The sequence below is a fragment of the Podarcis melisellensis genome (assembly GCF_964234715.1).
Source record: "Podarcis melisellensis genome assembly, chromosome: 10".
NCBI classification, from domain to species: domain Eukaryota; kingdom Metazoa; phylum Chordata; class Lepidosauria; order Squamata; family Lacertidae; genus Podarcis; species Podarcis melisellensis.
In genome coordinates this window covers 40,945,267-40,965,355 of record NC_138542.1, presented here as the reverse complement: position 1 = coordinate 40,965,355, position 20,089 = coordinate 40,945,267, and the positions used below count along the sequence as shown (strand labels likewise).

The 20,089-nt window shown below is 41.5% G+C and overlaps 1 protein-coding gene and 1 long non-coding RNA gene across 3 annotated transcripts in view; one reads left to right on the top strand and one right to left on the bottom strand.

The window, feature by feature from the left end:
• Window positions 1-3,706, bottom strand: part of LOC309378526 — a 58,344-nt gene extending 54,638 nt beyond the window's left edge. The window contains exons 1-2 of the long non-coding RNA XR_014172126.1: window positions 2,843-3,706; window positions 2,054-2,275 (exon numbers count right to left, since the gene is read on the bottom strand). This is a non-coding gene — a long non-coding RNA (uncharacterized lncRNA). The remainder of the gene's footprint in view (window positions 1-2,053; window positions 2,276-2,842) is intronic.
• A 210-nt stretch (window positions 3,707-3,916) lies between these two features.
• USP44 (ubiquitin specific peptidase 44) lies at window positions 3,917-18,033 on the top strand. 2 transcript variants are annotated; one of them, XM_081926632.1, is made up of 7 exons: window positions 3,917-4,234; window positions 4,852-4,941; window positions 8,776-10,275; window positions 12,511-12,709; window positions 13,829-13,937; window positions 15,697-15,902; window positions 17,146-18,033. In XM_081926632.1, exons 3-7 carry the CDS (start codon window positions 8,851-8,853, stop codon window positions 17,343-17,345), a joined length of 2,139 nt encoding a protein of 712 aa, XP_081782758.1. In that variant the 5' UTR covers window positions 3,917-4,234; window positions 4,852-4,941; window positions 8,776-8,850; the 3' UTR covers window positions 17,346-18,033. The 2 variants fall into 2 exon arrangements, with proteins under 2 accessions (XP_081782758.1, XP_081782757.1); XM_081926631.1 differs by lacking the exon at window positions 4,852-4,941.
• The last annotated feature ends 2,056 nt before the right edge of the window (window positions 18,034-20,089 follow it).

The window sequence follows — 20,089 nt, the reverse complement described above, 5'->3', positions numbered from 1 at the left end:
TGGACTCAGGAGCACTATGACCCTGTTCTTTCAGATGGAATGCAACCCCATCCAGAACAGGCAAATGACCAATCTCTAAGACCCGGTAAAGCTACCTACAGTGTCTCTTTTTCCGCAGGATTCAAATTTAGTTTAGATTCGCTCATCCAAGTCCATTATGAAACCAAGACAATGGTCTAGATCAGTGGTTTCCAGTTAGGTAAGTACTGCAGATCCCCTGTTTTTCAAAAGCCAAGCCATGGATCCCCCTACTTTTGAAAAGTTGATATATGGTAGTTTTTGTTACATGAATGGTGCCATGGACCCCCTGGGGTCCACAGACCACGAATTGGGAAACACTAGATCATACACAGTTGTTTCTGACTCAGATATTATGGAGAAACAGAACAGAATACTACTGACATTTTGCCCAAATTACTAATGACCACTCCTGTTGGCTTCATATAGAAGTAGAACATCATTGAAGACAAGATCGCTCATGGCAGCACAGCATAGTGCAAGGAACATGGGGCAAAAAACATTTCCCAACACTATTCACCTATAGGTAGTAGCCACAGAATGTGTCTCCAATATCAATTCAGACAGAGCAGGTCTAGGAGGATACTATGATTATTGGTATCGAAAGCTGCTGAGAGACTGGGAAGCAGAAACAAAGTTGCCTTCCTTCTGCCCAACTCTCCATAATCTGTATTCTTCAGGAACACCTGCAACAGCTCCACCACTTTCTCCATCAATTTATTCAAGAAGTGAGTATTTGTGGGAAGTGAGATAGGATGTACTACTGCTGCAGACATAACTCTTGAAGAAACTAAGAAGTTGATCACAGCATTTCATTGGTCTTATCTCTTTAGCCATCTGTAATGGCTTTGTAAACTTCAATGACTTTGCTGGAGCAACAATTACCACACCAGGTTCAGTTTGTATGTTTGACATTAAATTGCAATTAGGTAATTGCTTTGTTTTTAAATAAGCCCTCAAATCACATTATACATATCCAAAGAACAATGGAAAAATCCGATGGATGCATTCCTATTGCATTAGAATCTGTCTCTGGCCTACTCCCCAGGGTTATAATTAATTTAATTTATATGACAGACTACAACTCGAATACAATAAAATAGCATAATCATTAACTCACAGAAGAAACAGGAATATATTCAAGTTTAAGTAAATAGTGCTTTAAATGCATAAAATCTCTAGAGTCTAGATGAGATTTCTTGAGAAGTAAAACCTCTTTCCTAAAGTGTCAAGGCAAAATCTTGTTAATCTGCTTTTTCTGCTAAAAATAAGTATTAAAAAAAAGATAAAAGTAAATTCTCAAAGGGGTTGTCTGCAAAGAAAATCCCAAGTAAAAGAGAAGTACCGGTAGTAAAAGAACTAAGAAGCTGAGTGAGGAGGGGCAGCTCCATTCAAATCAGCATAAGAATGGGCTGTAACATTTTCTTTTATTCTTAGATAGAAGAGGCAGGAAGATCTCTGAAAAATAGGGCAGCAATTCAATTACAGTGCTTAGTGGGACTTCAGTAAGCAATCTGAAGCACTTCAATAATGTTATAAAATTTGTAGAATACTCAGACAGTGTAAGCTATCCATGTCTACTTAAAAGTAAGCCTCAATGAATTAAATGGGATCTACTCCCAGGTAAGTACAAAGCAATTATAGACTACCTATTTACCAGGAAGTAAATCCCACTGAAATCACTTAAACTTATTTCTCCATAGCACTGTTAGGGTTATGCTGCTGAGATACTAGCTTGAAGTATTAAAATATTTATTTATTTATTTCAAATGAATTAAATAGGAAAACTGCACTCTTACTATGATGTTCAGTGGGGCTTACTGCCATGCTCCTATGATTATTAATTTCATTTCTATACCATTTTATTTACCGGTATTTATTTTAAAAAAATACTATTGGAGTGGTTTACAGCACATTAAAACATAAAATAAAACAATCCAGAATAAAACATTACTGAAGAAAGTCAAGTATAAAGTATACATTCAAAACAACTTAATTAACAGGACTAAAATATTATCATAAGCTCAGACCATACCTGCTGCTGTTGCTGTTAATCCTGCCAATGGTGGTTCATGGTGGGCAGTGGCTGTGGAAGCTCAGGCTTGATGACTTGGGTCTGTTCTAGCTGGAGGGAGTCAGTCAGGGCCCTGCCCTCCCAGCCCAGGTGGAAAAAGGCCTGCAAGGTAGGGAGCATGGTCATCTAGCATGGATGCTTTCCTCAAAACTCCTGCATTGCAGGGTATTGGATTAGATGACCCTAGGGAAACCCAGCCAGGTGTATAAATAATAAATTATTATTGTTATTATTATTATTATTATTATTAGGATACCTTCCAACTCTAAAAATCGATGGCTCACAGCAAAGATGGTCTGTATAGGATTGCAGATTTGGTAACAATCTGTATTTCAGATTTTTGTATTTATTTTCTGCTTAAAACATAAAACATGTTTACTCCAGTGGAACACTCTGGCACATTTCTTAGAACTATCCCAGAATAATTTCAAAGTCTATTCTTTTAAATTTGTTTCTGACATTTTTATTGTAAACCATCTTATAGGGCCTTTCCCTAAAGTAAGGGGTGGACATTGTGGTAGCCTCTACTTGGAGTAGAGGTAGCTGCATGAGGCCGGAGGAACATAGGCCAGCTGTGAGGCTGTTCCCTGCAAGGCCCTTTCACCTGGCCTGGGGGGGGGCACACTCACCAACCCTACTGAAGAGGCTCCTCATGAGGCCGGAGGAACATCACAAGGTTGTCATATCGACCAATAATACAGATGATAATGCAACCTAAAACCTAAAGGGATATTGTTTTGAACCACATACCTTTTACCAGTGATTCTTTCCTCTGCTAGTACTCCTGCACACTCCAGACTCACAGCCTAACTCTGGCTTTGTTCTCAGCCTATTTTGTCCTCAAAATATCTGCAATGTTATAGGGCTGTGCTCTCCAGCCCAAGCTGACCCAACTCCTATAGCTTACTATTTGGAATACAGCTATGTCTGTTAAAGGAAGAATTCTTCCTACTACATCCATGTGCATAAGCTCTATCATGTTGCTAATGGAGAGCTTTGTTCTCTGGCCTGAAAGAAGCATCTGAAACAAAGACAATGACCCTGTCTTCCTGCATGGCAGGAGGTGCAGTGTTTTTAAAGACATGCTTCCTCACACCTTAACAGGGGGCAGGGAGTGGATCTAAAGTGGTTCTTTCTTCCACATATGTTTTACAGCAGGGGTTCCCAAACGGAGGCATGCCCACAAATTTCCATTCAGGTGGCTCACAGTGCATCTGCATCAAAGATTCATATTGATTTCTAATTGTAGGTAAAATTCTTCTTTTATTTCTTATATTCGATGGCACTCAGTTTTAAAACAAGAAATGTAAATACTCTCCCTCTGCAAAGTTAGTTAGTTAGGCCAAGTGGGGCTGCCCAGGAACAGCAGAGGAGGAGGGCTGACGATTATTACAGAGGCAATTGGCACTTCTGCTCGCTCGCTCTTCTTTGGGCAGCTTGACGGGGAAGGATGGATGTCCGGAAAAAGCACATAAGCAAATGAAGAGCAAGATCAGCTTCCACTCCTGCTGTAGCGCCCAAAGAGTCTCGGCAAGAGGAGGCTGCTCGGCTGCGGGAGCCTCCACACACTCCCCCTTCTCTGTGTGGTGCCCTAACAGCGTTCAGTCGCTCCTCTCCTCTCCTCCTTCAGGATGGGACGCTTCTGAGGCACCGCCTGGCAGGGCTCCCTGGTTAAAGACCCTGGTCCCAAACTCCGAAGAGCCGCTGCCAGTCAGTGACCACAATGCTGAGCTTGAATGGGCCAACGGTCTGAACTCGGTGTCAGGCAGCTTCCATGGCCCACCTTGGCTCAACAGTAACCCCCATTACTATTGAGGCAGCACATGGCGAAGGGCTCTTATTATGGCAGGTCGAGAGAGAGAGAGACGCTCGAGCGGGACTCCGCCGAGGACCACGAGGCAAGCGCCGCCCGCGGGATCCCCGCTGCGTGTGCGAGCGAGAGAGCCGCTCGAGGGAGGCGCGGCGCTGACGCGGCCGAGGGGGCGGTTGCTTGTGACACTGAAAAGCTGGAGGCGCGGGGAGCACAAGATGGCGGCGGCTGCTGCTGGCGGGCGCTGGCGCCGGGGACGACGGCTGCGCGAGGGGCTGAGCGGCTGAGCGGGAGCGCGCCGCAAGCAGAGGGACATGGCTCGAGCCGGTCCGGTGAGAGTTGGCGGGCTCTGGCGCACCCTGGGGTTCCGGGAGGCGGGGCGGGTGGCGGGGCGTGGGGGGTCCGGTCGGGGGCAGCCGGGGGATGCCAAGCGCTCCGAGAGCGAGGAAGCAGCCCGTTACTTCTTCCAAGTAGTGTCCTCCGCTGCTCTTTCCGTCACCCGGGAAGCCCCCGCTCCCGAGCTGGGGTTTTGGCGCCTCTTCGAAGGAGCCGGGAAGGAGAAACTTCTCTCCCTCGGCTTCTTCGCCATCCCGTCGAGAGGCTCCTTCCCTTATCCTGGGACGAGAAAGAGGGGGCTCGGAGGCGCCCCTCGGAGTGCTGGGAGTCCCGGGGGCGCTGGATTAGCTACATCCTTTTAAATAATTGCGAGTGGGCTGGTTCCCCGATGTGCATCTTGATTCACGCGCGCACAAATGTTTTATAGGTAACTTGCTCGTGTGGAGACGGTCCCCATGTTATCGGCCTCCATAGGTTAAAGCCGGTTCTGGATGACTAGACGTTTTCGTTTTGAGATGGTGGGATAGGAAGGAAGTGTGTTAAAAACTTTTTATGCTGTGGAAATGGGTGTCTAGCTTTTACTTCTGCCTTGATTTATTTATTTATTTTAAAGGGAACAGATTTCTGCGGACCTGTTGAGATGTTTACTTTCAGAGATGTAACTCTTATCTTTCAAAGGAAGCACTTGTTGCACCTGGAATAGGTTTGTAGTGGCTTTAGAAAGTCGAGGTTAATACACTCAGTATGTTGTCACTTCCTCTGAATTAATAAGTCTCATCTTACTTACATCCACCCTTCCTGACATATTTCTTGTATTTTGGAAGTTGGCACCTGCAAGCTCATTGATCTGGAATACTTCCTGTTGGTAATAGCTGACATAGATTAGGTGAACAGATTAGAAGAAAGATAAATAGGAGAAACTTGTCTATTTACTGTCCCTTAACTATCCTGACTGAGAATACAAAGGACTACTAAATATATCTTAAGTGATCTTGATTATACACCTGAAGGCTGTGTCTGCAAACACAATTTCTTAAAGAACATCCACTGATAGGAGTATCACAAATGAATGTGTTAAAAAAAAAAGCTAGTGACCAGAATGAGTAGAGGAAACATTTTCTTAATAAATCTTATATGATTTATAATATCATTCTTAGAATAAGCATCCACACTTGGCCCCACACTTGAACTCTTCTGTTGTGTTGAGTAACTGACAATAAGGCATACCTTTTGAATCTTTGTTACTTAGGGTTTGTGTGCATAAAACTCATTGAAAAAGTATCAGAAGATAATGGGAGGGGGAAATCTATGAAACAATGTGAACTAGTAGATTTCCTAATACTGTAGGTCAGCATGGAGCTGCAGTTAAATGTAAATTGGAGTGAAACAAAACTGTATGCAAAAAAAGCCAGCCTATTATTTACAGAATTTTGGGTTAACAGTGATTATGTAGAAAGGAGTACTGCATGTAGTATATTTTACACAAAAGTTTGTGACTTTAATGATGGCAAGTGATTATAATGCTAAAAGGTTGAGATTTGTTAAGTTTTTATGTACTTAAATTACTTTGGTAGTGCATGAACTTTATTACATGGAAAGATCATGAAGATCTAGGTTTCAGGGTGCAGTCTTAACTTCACATACCTGGGTGTAAGCCACTTTGAATTTAGTTCTGAGTAGACATAGTTAGGATTGCAGCCAAAGAAACACTTTTCATTGTAAGAAGTAAATGATTGTAGTAAGATGTTAATTCCCCCCTATACCCCCACCTTTCCCTGCCTATCTGAGAGTAAGCCCCATTGAATTCAATACAACTTACTTCTGACTAGACATAGTTAGGATTGTGCTGTTAGGCTGTAATCCTATACAAACTTAACTGGGAGTAAGTTCATTGAATTCACTGGGGCTTACTCCTAATGTATAGGACTGTACTGCTAAGATGCAATTTGAAAGTACTAGACCAGATTTATCATGTATTGGTTATACATGCTAACATTCACCATTTAATTTCTACTACACAGCTCTTAACATTTGTAACTTACTTTCTGTGCTTGACATCTGCACTGCACCAGTTTGGGAATTTTAAACAATATGATGCTTAGTGATGAAAATAATTTGAGTCCTATGTGTAAATACTGATTTATGATAGTAGGAGTTCATATTTTTTGACTTGCATCTAGCACCGAGTGCCTATTTGTATTAGTAATAAGTTAAGCTACTGCATTTGTATTTAACTTTCTACTTCATATTAAAAATTCCTGTTCTGTGATTATTTAATGATGTGTAGAGGCCAAAGAAGGGATGATTACTTTTTACTTTTGCATTTTGTCAGTGAGGTAGGACAGCAGGTAGAAGGACTGTATTTAAAGTGAAATGATATATATTGAGGCTATTTGCTCAGTTATTTCAAAATTGTATTTAAGACATGAGCCAGAAAACCTTGATGTACAGGTATTCTGTTTATTTAACTGTAGGAAAGCATTTTTGATGCATTTTTATATTCATTTTTTTACTCTTGCATTAGAATCTACAATGAAAAGACTTAAGAATTTTGGACTTTTTATTTAACAAAAAATGGCTAAAGGTAGAAGGGAAAGAAAGAATCTAATAATTATCAGGGTGATTTACACATAAAATGGCATAATGCACATCTTATTAAACTATGTGAGAAAAAGTAAGCTGAGCTTGAGTCCCAACTGTTTGTAAGTTGGACCCCATGAGGGAGAATTCAGCAAATTGTCTGTGGTGCAAAATCTAAGGGTAGCCAGGGGGGGCTTTTATCTATGGCCCTTTAAACCAGCTGTGTGTTGTTTTTGTTTGTTACTATGTTATACGTATTTGTGTTTTTATATTGTAAACCTCCCTATGATCCTCGGATGTAGGGCGGTATAGAAATTGAATAAATAATAATAATTTTATCAACTCCGACTGTTGACGGGAGCTGCTGTTGTCCCTGGACCAGAATAGTTTTAGCACAGTAGGCCAAGCATTAGTAAAGTCATGGTTGAATTATTACAGTGTGCTCTATGTGAGGCTTTCCTTGTGCTTGATCTGGAAACTACAGATAGTACAGCATGCTGCAGCACAATTGCTGACAGGAGTAAGATCCTGTCAACATATAATACTTCTGCTCACAGAACTCTCCTGGCTTCTGGCTTGTTTCAATTAGTATATAAAACCGTCAACTCTTTTACTTGAAGTATTGCCACTCCATATGTGCCTACTTGACCTCTTCAAGCTGTGGTACTGGCAGTTTTACAAGTGCCATATAATATCCATTCTGCACTTGTGAGGAAAATATTTTAGTATGTGTCAGCATCTATGCTCTGGAACTCTGTGCCTATCAATATCAGGCAGGTGTCTTCATTGCACTGTTTTTTGTGGGGGGTTTTATGCCTGCTAAAAACCTCCTTGTTTAAGGAAGCCTACCCAGACATGTAATTTAATTATGTTTATTGTTCTTAAGATTCTGTTGATTTTTATCAGCATTTTAAAGCCTGATTATTATTATCAGTATTTAATTATAAATATTTTATACTAATTAATGTACACTGCTTAGCTAATTTAAAAAAGTGTTTCTAAACTGAGTTTTTAAAATGTTATGTTTATGAAGTTGTAATTCAGTAGATAGGAATAGGTGCAACGCTGAACAGAATGATATGTGCTAATGAAACAATGGGAGTATCCAGTAAAGTTTGACTCCTTGTCAGGCTAAAGTTTCATAATCTTCCTTTACAAGGGCACATGGGGCTTGTTTGTCATGGTATACAGATGTAGTGACATGTGTAAGTGCTGTGCCCCATCCTAATATTTGTCAGTGGACCACCTTGAGCCGTGATTTATTAAATAGATGTGTCTTAAACTGATGCTTCATGCTGATTAGGGCAAATTTTCAGATAGACGGAAAAGGTTCTGCCATACTGAATAATTTATTCCTATGGGGAACGATTTTGACATTTGGCGTAAGGAGGAACATGATAAAGGTGTGTACAGTTATGCATTAAGTGAAGCAGGTGGATAGAAATAAGTTTCCCCCCCCCCTCTTCCTTTCATAGTATTAGAATCCAGGATCATGTAGTGAAGCTGAGTGTTGGAAGTTACAGGACAAAGAAAGGAAGTACTTCACATATTCCATAGTTAAGACATAGAATTCACTATCATAAGATGGATTGTAGGCTGCCAACTTGGACAGCATTAAATTGGGGTTAGACAAATTCATAGAATCATAGAGTTGGGAGAGGGACCCCAAGGGTCATCTAGTCCAACACCATGCTATGGAATGGAGGAAAACTGCCATCAATGGTTACAAGGAATGATTGCTTCTGTATCTAAGGTGGTATGCCTCTGAGGCCAGTTGTTGTAGAGGATGAGTGAGGAGAGTGCTGCTAAGTTCATGTCCTGCTTTCAGGTTTGCTGGAGGCATTTGGCTGGGCACTCTGAGAACAGGGCGCTAGACTAGGTGGGTCTTTGATTTGATTCAGCAGATTCTTCTTACGTCCTAAAAAAAGCTGAAGCTAACTTTTGTTTCCGCTTGCAGGTCAAAATGCAAAGACTGAGAAACCCTTTGGAAGATGAATTTCTGTAGCATTTCATTAACATTATAGTATTGAGAATGGATAAGTGTAAACATGTAGGAAGACTTCGGCTTGCCCAAGACCATTCCATTGTAAATCCTCACAAGTGGCATTGCATGGTATGCAATACTACAGAATCTGTATGGGCCTGCCTCAGCTGCTCACATGTTGCTTGTGGAAGATACATTGAAGAACATGCACTAAAGCACTTTCAGGAAAGCAGTCATCCAGTGGCATTAGAAGTGAATGAGCTGTATGTTTTCTGCTACCTTTGTGATGACTATGTTCTTAATGATAATGCAACTGGTGATTTAAAGCTGTTGCGAAGTACATTAAATGCAATCAAGAGTCAGAATTATGACTGTACTACTCGCAGTGGCAGGATTTTGCGATCGATGGGCACAAGTGATTACCTTTCCCATAATAGTGCTCAAGCCTTGCTTCGTAATCAAGACCGTATGTTCACAGCTCTGTGGCACAGGAGGCATGCATTAATGGGCAAAGTTTTTAGATCTTGGTTTGAACTGACACCAAGTGGGAAAAGGGTTTTAGAAGAAGAGAAGCTAAGGGAAGAAGCAGAAGAAAGAAGGATCAATGCTAAGAAGAAAAGAGAAGAGAGAAAGCGCCAGTTGAAAGAAGAAATGGAAAAAATGCCTCCAAGAAAGAGCTTTCGCTTGCAAAATCAAAATAAGGAACCCTCAAAAATATCACTCTATGCACTAAAAATGCCACAGAATTTGGACTCTGCTGTAGAACTGAAAGTAACAGCTACCTCAGATGATGTAAAATTAAAAAAAATTAATGACTCTCCAGTTAAACGAAGGCCTACTGTGACTCCCGGTGTAACAGGATTACGCAACTTGGGGAATACATGTTATATGAACTCTGTTCTCCAGGTATTGAGTCATTTGCTCATATTTCGGGAATGTTTTTTAAAGCTTGATTTGAACCAAACTCAAGAGTTGTTAGCAGCTGCGGCCAATGGCAAAACAAGATCATCTTCTAAGCATTCTCCATCTGCCGGCTCTATATTTCATGTGAACAAAAGTCAATTTAAGGACAAGGAGTCTTCTGCAAGGCGATCTAGTGTTTCATCAGGCTTAAGTGGTGGAGCGTCAAATAGCAGAAATATGGAACTTATTCAGCCTAAGGAGCCAAGCTCAAAGTACATTTCTCTTTGTCATGAGCTGCATACATTGTTTCAAGTCATGTGGTCTGGCAAGTGGGCTTTGGTATCTCCATTTGCCATGCTCCATTCTGTGTGGAGACTAATCCCAGCCTTTCGTGGTTATGCCCAGCAAGATGCTCAGGAATTTCTCTGTGAACTTTTGGATAAAGTACAGCAAGAATTGGAGACAGCTCGTACAAAATGCCCAGCCCTCATCCCCACTTCTCAAAGGAAACTCATTAAACAGGTTTTGAATGTGGTCAATACAATTTTTCATGGACAGCTTTTAAGCCAGGTATGTTGTGTTGCATTCACAAAGCTCTGCAGTGATTTAAAATATTAATGTAAATTAATGGATCAAAATGAAGACTCGTTTTACTGTTATCACTGGAGTGGGGTGTAGTCTCTTTTAATAAATCTTTTAAATAAATATATTGCCTTCATGGATTGTGTAGATTAAGTGTCAGAAAATAACTTTTTAAAGAACGCACAAGAAAATATAGAATACTGTCAGATACAGAAAGGTACTGATTGTCGGTAGTTACAGCTATTCATTTATTTCAAGCTTGCAAGAAGACATTAAGTTGGAGGCTAAAGGTATGGCTGTTGGAAGAGAGTATCTCCATTACTCTTCCTGAGAGCATACTGATCATTCATGGCATGACCATATCAGAGTGCTACTAAACCAACATCTAAACCAGCTTTCCTTTCTATTTTAATTATTTTCTTTAAGCACTGATAAAATTAAATAGCATAATCTACTTCTCCAGGAGAAAAAAAATAGAGTAATTATTAGCCTCTTATAAATCAGACATCTTTTTACGTGTAGTAAAAACATGCAATTTGCTGCAGGTTGTTGTGATAATTGAGATCTGGAACATGGGGCTTTCAGGTCAAAGCTGACTTAAATTTCCATCACTGAATTGGGATGCTTGTATAATGTATGCCAGTAGAATAAGTGTCTGCAGCTGTTATAACTTTTCTACTTCATACACAGTAAAAATCTAATGATTTAAATTCACATGTATTTGATACTTGGCCGTATATGAAAATGTACTCATCCAAAAGAGTTAAATCTAATCAGCCTTCTGTCAGCTTGATTTTTATCTTTAAGGAAGTGAGAGTAATAGCATTTCAAGCAATTTTCTGCACAATTCACTGATCTCAGAGCATCACCACTGATTTTACTGGGACTGCTCTGGTCTGTTAATTGCAACTATAATAACTTATCAGAATGCCCTCTGTAGTCTTGATGTGCGGATTCCTAAATGGTATTAAAAATACTACCGGGAGCTTGTAAGTACTTATTGTATTTTGTGGTAATTCATGTGCAGAAGCCTGAACACAGGAGAACCTTGCTTGAGTCACTAACATTCCCATCATCCCTGACCACTGGTCCTGTTAGCTAGGGATCTGGAGGGCTGAGTTTGAGGATGCCTGCCCTGTGGAGTTGAACTGCTTGGGTTTGGAAACTTCACCTGGGCCCACAGTTTCACAGTTAGCATGATAATGCAATTGCATTATTGTTCTATCCCTAGATTTCAGCAGTTTGATTAATCATTGAGGGGTATTTTACTTCTTGTTCCGCTCCTCTCATTTTGCTTTACCTTGCATTTGCTAGTTTTCAGCTACTTTAGACTTGTTTCCTAGAAACCTTTGCACCATACCCATGAATGCCCACTTAATTTTCACTTTCAAGATACATTGTTTCATTACCTGTATATAAAAAAATGTATCTTTCCCCCCCCCCACTGGAAATACTAAAATGACTACAATATAAATATTAAGACTCTCTACTAATGAAACACATTAAACTGGTAATATATAAATTATTTATTGATAGAATAACAGCATTAATTACAGTGGAAAATAAGAAAGAGCATCATATATCTGGCTTTGTTTGCAGTGCACTGAGGGCTTTTCAAAATTGGGGCCCTAGTTGAAAAGCATTTTTCAATTAACTATGGAGAAAGAAAAATCACTAGGAACAGCTTTCAAGATGGGTCATGTAAGCTGAAATGAAGGGTCAACTGGAAGGACATCAACTGTCACTGAGCTGCAATTTTACATTTTTTTAAAAAATGTAATCAATTTTAAGATGATGATGAGGCTTTCAAGAGCAACCAAGCAGCTAAGGCCACAGTCCTAATCCCCTGAACCTGAACAGCGACAGGGCTTCATGCAGGCAGCACTGCATCCATAGTCTCAGTGTTTGCGCTGGCCAAGACAGGGGGCGAATGTCACTTCATTGCGTCAGTTCCCCCCTGGATTGGGCCCGTTGCCATTGCTTGACTGCAGCAGATCTCATGCTGGTCCAGTCCATCCTCAAAATGCCCTTCTCCATCAGTGGATCTAACCAGAGGTGGGCAGGGGGGGGGCCCTCCCACTCTGTCCAGAACCCCTCCAGTGTGAAGGACTGGGGTTTTGGATTATTCCACCCCTCCTCTTTACATCTACAATATGTATGCACATTCACTTGCAAAAAAAGGGAGGGCTAGAGAGTCAAATTAAGTGTTTTTTGTCTTGACAGGTAACGTGTCTTGCGTGTGATAATAAGTCTAATACTATAGAACCCTTCTGGGATCTGTCACTGGAATTTCCCGAACGATACCACTGCAACGGAAAGGAGACAACCTGCCAGCATCCATGCTTGTTGACGGAAATGTTGGCCAAGTTTACAGAAACTGAAGCATTGGAAGGAAAGATATATGCCTGTGATCAGTGCAACAGTGAGTAAAGGCAGCATGTACTCGGGCATCTGACTTTCATGTAACAATGTGGCCTAGCTTTGGTTAAGAGCATAGATACTGCCAGTACATTTTTAACATCACAATCAGAAAAATTGCCTCTTATTTGTGCATCTGTTAAATGTGCAAAACAAGGTGTGAACAGTCCCAGCTCACAGTATAAAGTCATATGATACATAAAGGTAGCGTATTTTTTGCTCTATAAGACTCACTTTTTCCCTCCTAAAAAGTAAGGGGAAATGTGTGTGCGTCTTATGGAGCGAATGCAGGCTGCGCAGCTATCCCAGAAGCCAGAACAGCAAGAGGGATTGCTGCTTTCACTGCGCAGTGATCCCTCTTGCTGTTCTGGCTACTGAGATTCAGAATATATTTTTTTCTTGTTTTCCTCCTCCAAAAACTAGGTGCGTCTTGTGGTCTGGTGCGTCTTATAGAGCGAAAAATACGGGTAATCTCAAGGAACGAAACTATCAATCTACATTTGTAACTTTTTAAAAAAGTATTTATATCATGTGCTCATCTCAGGGTTGCATCAGTACATTGTCCATATTTCACTGGAGCTCTTCGCGTTTTATACCAACATATACACCTGTGATGAGGGCTTTCTGGAATTTTTTGAACTGAATTGCATTGAAATGTATTATTTAGAAAATTTCCATTTTATAAAATTTTCTGATGCCCTAATTTGGTTTATTTTATTTTCTTATAGTAAACAAGGCTAGAAATTCTGAAAATGCCATGCTTTCCTAATTATTTGCAATTGGTATTGCAAATAAATAAAAAAATTCCAATTGGTATTGCAAATAATTAAAACATTTAGGTTTTTTTCTGCAGAAAATCTTCAACCCCCACATAACTGATTTAAAGTTGTATATTGAATGTTCTTTATGTTCAAGTAATGTTTCCACAATATATCTCCAAAATGGATTCCTGCTAAACTGTACACACAGAAATTCTTCTAAACCAGTGCTTAGTTGAGAAGCTTTAATCTAGACTGAGGCAACCTATGTTTGGCATGTATTATCCAAAGTGCATTGATTTATTATTTCTACAACTTGCATCTATTGTGAATATGAGTGGAGGATTTTCTTTTTCTTGTCATAGCAAAACGAAGGAAGTTTTCTTCTAAGCCCATTATACTCACAGAAGCACAGAAGCAACTTATGGTATGCCGACTACCTCAAGTTCTGCGGTTACACCTTAAGCGGTTCAGGTACTGTAGTGAACTACCTTTGCTATCATATTAAGGAAAATGGGCTGGAAACCTTCTCTGAATGCTTTTTTTTAATAAAAAAAGATCTGTGTATTTAGTCTGATTATAAAGAATGCTTCTTGAGATTACAATAAAAATGTGTGCTCCACCCAGAACCCAAGGGGTATTATGCCTGTTATCGATACTGGTTTGCATTAAAGGAATTTGATGAAGCTTCTGACAATGATTTGAACTGGTGTGGATATTGAGGTATTCTTGAACATTTCAGGTGCTCAAGGAATGAAGTTGTCAGTATCGAAATGTTAGCAGCCTGTCTGTGAGGCAAAGTTGTTTGACTTAAATTAAGACCTTGCATATGCCTCAGAGACAAAAAGCACCACTGTGAAGCAAATCTGTGAAGAGACCCCAGGAAGCATAGAGTCCCGTATTTTTCGCTCCATTGGACACAGTTTTTCCCCTCCAAAAATTGAGGGGAAATGTGTGTGCGTCAAATGGAGCGAATGCAGGCTTGTGCCATAGCCGCGCGCAACCCCTCAGGCAGGGAGAGGCTGCACGGGGCTATGGTTTCTTTAGCTCCACGCAGCCTCTCCCGGCAGGAGGAGATTGCGTGGGGCTAAAGAGGAAGCCAAAGCAGCCAGCGGGATCCATCCTGCTCGCTGCCTTGGTTTGTTCCATAGCCGCGCGCAACCCCTCCGGCAGGAAGAGGTTGTGCGCAGCCTGTACGCTGCTCTTTGGGGCTGGGAAAGATTTTTTTTATTGATTTCCCCGTCTAAAAACTAGGTGCACTCTATGATCCGGTGCGCCCTATGGTGCGAAAAATACGGTATATAGGAAAGACAGGTGCTTGGTAAATTACAAAGCAGGGAATAATTCCCTCAGATTTTCTTGTTACTTCTAGGGAATGATTGGGGAAGGCACAGCTGGTGAAATTCTCCCTACTATGAAACTCTTAAATGACCCTCTCAGAGTCTGTGATTGGGAATCCCTAAGGAACCAGTATCATTAGAGAAAAACATTTTACAGTGGTACCTCTGGATGCGAACGGGATCTGTTCCAGTGCCCCGTTCACATCCTGAAGTGAACGCAACCTGCATCTGCTGTCTGCGCATGTCGCGATTCGCCGCTTCCGCACATGACGTCATTTTGAGCATCTGCACATGCGCGAGCGGCGAAACCCGGAAGTAATGCGTTCCGTTACTTCCGGGTTGCCACGGAGCGTAACCTGAAAACGTTCAACCTGAAGCATATTTAACGCGAGGTATGCCTGTATTTGTCAATTGGGTTTGAACAAACCAGTCAAATTTGTCACAGGGAGTGGTTGTGAGGGAACCAACTTCTGCACTGGACATAAAGAAAGCAATTTTTCAGATACGAAGGAGTGTCTTGCAAATGAGGACTTGATCTAGTGGGCATAAGTTACATGATTAAAAGAAACCTCCAACAGAAAGTGTTCTACAATGAAACTAATAATCTGTAAGTGTGTTGGACTCTCTCTCACTTGCGGTTCTCAAATAGCGACTGGAAAGACTATTATTGTGGATTCTCCTAACTGTGAATTTCCTGCACTTTGCAGACGCTAGGACTTAGCCTACAAGGTGACCTATAATTATGATTCTGTAACTGCTTCCACACTGTAAGAGATACACATACTCCCGGGCTTTAGCCCACAAATAGAGATTTTTTAACTTCTAGTTATGTTGAAGGTACCCTAAAGAACAAGAAATAGAAAATAACCTTTTTCTACTTTTCATCACCCAAGATGGTCAGGACGTAATCATCGTGAGAAGATTGGTGTGCACGTCAGCTTTGATCAGACGCTCAACATGGAGCCCTATTGCTGCAGAGAATCTCTCAAGTCCCTTGTTCCAGATTGCTTTACCTATGACCTGTCTGCTGTTGTGATGCATCATGGGAAAGGTTTTGGCTCAGGACACTACACTGCCTATTGCTATAACTCAGAAGGAGGTACAAACAAATTTGAATCTGAAATTCAATTTAAGCTTGCCTTGTAGATACAGTAGCTTGCACTGCCACAACAGAAGGGTTATATTCGACATATTGTTAAGGAGAAGGTTCCATCAGGGCAAGGATTTCTCTTTGTGCAACTGTAATGCCCCCCCACCCCACCATATTCCCTCTAAATCTTTTCTGGGGCTTCTCCCAATCCATAAAGTAGTTTTTTGGGTGGTGCATGGGGCAGGGCTAGTGCTAATCATTTTGCTAGCACGAATATTTCATTGAATATTTCATTCCCTAAACTCAATACAGTGGTGCCTCGCAAGACGAAAGTAATTCGTTCCGCAAGTCTCTTCGTCTTGCGAGTTTTTCGTCTTGCGATGCACGGTTTTCCATAGGAATGCATTGAAAATCAATTAATGCGTTCCTATGGAAACCGCCTTCCCCCGACCTCTTCTGGCGGGCGGCATTTTAAAATCGCCCGGGACAGCGGAGGACTTCTCCGCTGTCCGGGGCGATTTAAAAGCCCCTGGGAAGGCAGGAAATCCTCCCTCCGCCGCCCAGCATCGGGACGATGCCCCGAAGCCGGGCGGCGGGGGGAGGCTTTCCCGCCCCGAAGCCGGGCGGCGGGGGGAGGCGTTCCCGCCCCGAAGCCGGGCGGCGGGGGGAGGCTTTCCCGCCCCGAAGCCGGGCGGCGGGGGGAGGCGTTCCCGCCTCGCCGCCCGGCATCGGGGCATCCTTCCGATGCCGGGCGGCGGAGGGAGGATTTCCCGCCCCGCCGCCCGGCATCGGGGCATCCTTCCGAAGCCCGGCGGCGGGAGGAGGTGTCCCCGCCCCGCCGCCAGGCTTCGGAGGAGGTCTGAGGACAGCGGGGAAGACGCGCTGCGCTTCCCCACTGTCCCGGAGATTTCCCTATGGGCTGTCGTCTTGCGAAGCAAGCCCATAGGGAAATTCGTCTTGCGAAGCGCCTCCAAAACGGAAAACCCTTTCGTCTAGCGGGTTTTTCGTCTTGCGAGGCGTTCGTCTTGCGGGGCACCACTGTACTTTTAAGCAGGGGAATCTTATAAAATTGTAATGAATGCTGCACAAAGAGGCCAACCTGTCATTTGGACAGTTCTGCATATATCCTTTTGGTGGGGGGAGTACAGCTATTTCTGTGTACAATGTAGTATTCTTATATTGCAATACATAAAATCCTTTGATCTGTTACAAGAACCAGTGCTGCAATACTTTCATTGCTCTTGTCTTCTAGGATTCTGGGTTCATTGCAATGATTCCAAGCTCAACATGTGCACTATGGAAGAAGTATGCAAGGCCCAGGCCTACATCTTGTTTTATACTCAACGAATTACTCAGGCAAATGGACACTGTAAAGTTTCAGCTCTTGACTCACCATCTGGAAAACAGCCAAATACTGAGGTTAATTGTTCCAGTGCAGATAGTAACAGCTAATCCAAAGCCAATTTAATATGTACAGTACAAGTCTGAGAGTTGTCACTTGTACATGTGTTGAGATGAGTAAGTGCAGTATTGTACAATGTATCTTCATACCCTTTTGTACTAGCTGAAAACTTGTTTTGGGGATTTTTTTTTTAGTATAAAAACTTTTTATTGATGGTAGTTAACTTCCAAAATTATTAGGATATCTGTATAGCTATTTTTTTAAAAGAAAATTGCCATTTGAATTGTTAAATCTTACCTCAAGCTGTTTCTCAGCATTTTTATATTTTTATATTTTGGTGTAGAAAACATAGATAAGGAATTTTGGTGAGCAACTTGTGTAATTTTGGATTTATTTTATAAAAAATGTGCATTTTATACCATGTTTCCTGAAGTACCAGTCATTACAGGCATATGTCTTGCTTCCACAGAATTAAAAAAAACAAGATGGTATAAAATGTAGAACTTTGCTTTCCCCTCTGAACTGAAAAGTCCTGCAGAGAGCAAAATACAACTCTGCTTCCTACCTCCATTTGGTAAACCATATTATCTACTCAGTCACTAGGTCCTGGGGAGAAGCAACAAGATATTTATTCGGTGTGTGCAACTGCTCAGTGCTAGGGGAAGAATAACTAGCAAATTATTACCCCTCTCAACTGTATCAATAAAACACCCCAAATCTGATAGTGCCCTCACAAAATCTTGTGTTGCTCTATTTGTCTTTTATCTGTTTCTTTAGGACCATAGGCTATGTAAGAAGTGAAGCTGTGTAAGTGAAACTTAGGAGTACTGTGGGCTGTGATTTGTTTTGTATAAGCAAAGCAAAAGGTTTTTTTATTGGCAAGAGCTTAATTTTTTAGCTGCTCTGCGTTGGGGGGGGGAATCCTCCTGAATTCTTCAGCACTTCCTAACCAGCATGAGGGACAGACTTACATTGTGATGTCTTTTGGAGGACATCTGCCTCCCAACAAAAAAGTGCTGAGAAAGTGAACTGGTTAGTGTGAAGCTCCTACAATTTTTTTTTAAATGCAGAGATAGCTGAGGGGTATATTTGAGCAACAGACACAAACCCTTACTCTCCCGCCCTCTGGAAATAGGATTTTGGAGTTTTGGGTGACTTGCCCTAGTGTGAATTATGGAGGGAAGTTATTGCTTATACAAAAACCTCTCTCGTCTTCTACCCTTCCAACTCTGAAGGACACAGAGAACTGTATAAAGTTTCCCCGTAGAGAGGGAATTCAAGCACTCCACCACCCCAAGAGAAAGGGCTGGGAGGGGAGAACTGAATACAGCGAAGCTGTCTGTGCAGAGGTTCTCAAATGCCACAGAAAAATGCATGTCTCATGCTCACATAAAAATAAGCATTAAGTCCCTAATTCACTTTCTTCTCAAAGTTATCTGGGGTGACAGGAAAAAGACTTTTGTATACTCTAGTTTAATAGGCACTCTCTCTGCATGAAGAAACCAAAAAATAATGGTTAGAGCCCTTTTTTCAGGACCTCTTAACACAGCAGGTCCCCTGATTATTTGCACACAAGGCAGAAACTTGAGCATAGAGATTTGTCTTAATTACTGTAATCTTACTAGTCCTTGAACTGATAGCCACCCAACATAAGTGAGATACCTAGATAAAGACTACATATTTTATTAAACACAAAACACATTGCCTATGAATATTTGATGTTAAGTAGCAAAATGTCTTCATTTGTCAAAAGTCATCCTCTGAGCACATCAGGTGCCTATTGTGTCATTGTGGGTGCAGGTGTCTGAACCCTGATTATTGGGCATGCTGGCTGGGTTGATGGGAGTTGGACCCCAACAAAGGTTACCCACCCCACAGTTTTAGGACAAGACCCATCTGTAAATGAAACATGTTTGTGCAAAGGAAGCAGGAGGGGCAAAGAGAAACAGGACAAGAGAACATCTGTAGAGAAAGAAAAGCAGAGACCAAGAACAAAACTAAAGGGAAAAACAGGCAAGGCTCCATCAAAAGCAGAGGAAAAGGGGTAAAGATGAGCAAGAAAAAAATGGCAATTCTAAGCTATTTCAGTTTTAATAAGAATCAGTTACATTTTCAATGGCCTACTGAGGCAAGTCTGATCTAACTCTATCTTAGCCTGTACCCTGAGAGATAGTAGTTCAGTTAAGAGGGTTTTAATGTTTTTGCTGCAGTTTCAGTGCCTTTAAGAGCTACATAAACAGAAATCCAGCAAGTGAAGCATTTCCTTCTCTGCAAGTGGCCTGGGGGGAAAAGGACTTCCTTACTCTATTCAGTTTTGAAAATGTATCATTTTAAAACAGCCCATCAGAAAAGTAGCTATTTGCTTTTTATTTAAACTTCCAGTCGATACCTAAGCAAAACACCATTCTTTATAGAACAACCAAAGCACTCAAGTAAAACTCCATGCCAAAAATTATACATACTAAATATTTATACTTCTGTAGTATAATTGATTCCGCAATGCAGGGTCCTCTCTGCTTCTCAAAAGGCATTTTAAAAGTATTGATAAGGAGTTGGCCTGTTCATAATTATACATAGGTCTTCATGGTCTGTGCCTATGCAACACAGAATCTGAAGCCTTTCAGACAGACAATGAAACATGTTGTCAGTCCAGACGCTCAGGACACATCTTTCAATGAGCATGGGCACCAATTTTCTGCTCAGCTCCTTTGACTGCTACAACAGTAGCATCGTTCAGAACTTTATTCTCATTACTGACAACTAGATGGTTTTCTTCCCTTTTGGCTTTTTGTTT

What these genes read in the sequence shown, in the direction of transcription:
- USP44 (XM_081926631.1), top strand. Translation starts at nt 8,851, where the DNA reads ATGGATAAGTGTAAACATGTAGGAAGACTTCGGCTTGCCCAAGACCAT. An exon ending in TGCCTGTGATCAGTGCAACA is followed by an intron (nt 12,710 to 13,828) that starts GTGAGTAAAGGC and finishes TTCTTGTCATAG; the next exon opens with CAAAACGAAGGAAGTTTTCT. An exon ending in TTACACCTTAAGCGGTTCAG is followed by an intron (nt 13,938 to 15,696) that starts GTACTGTAGTGA and finishes TCATCACCCAAG; the next exon opens with ATGGTCAGGACGTAATCATC.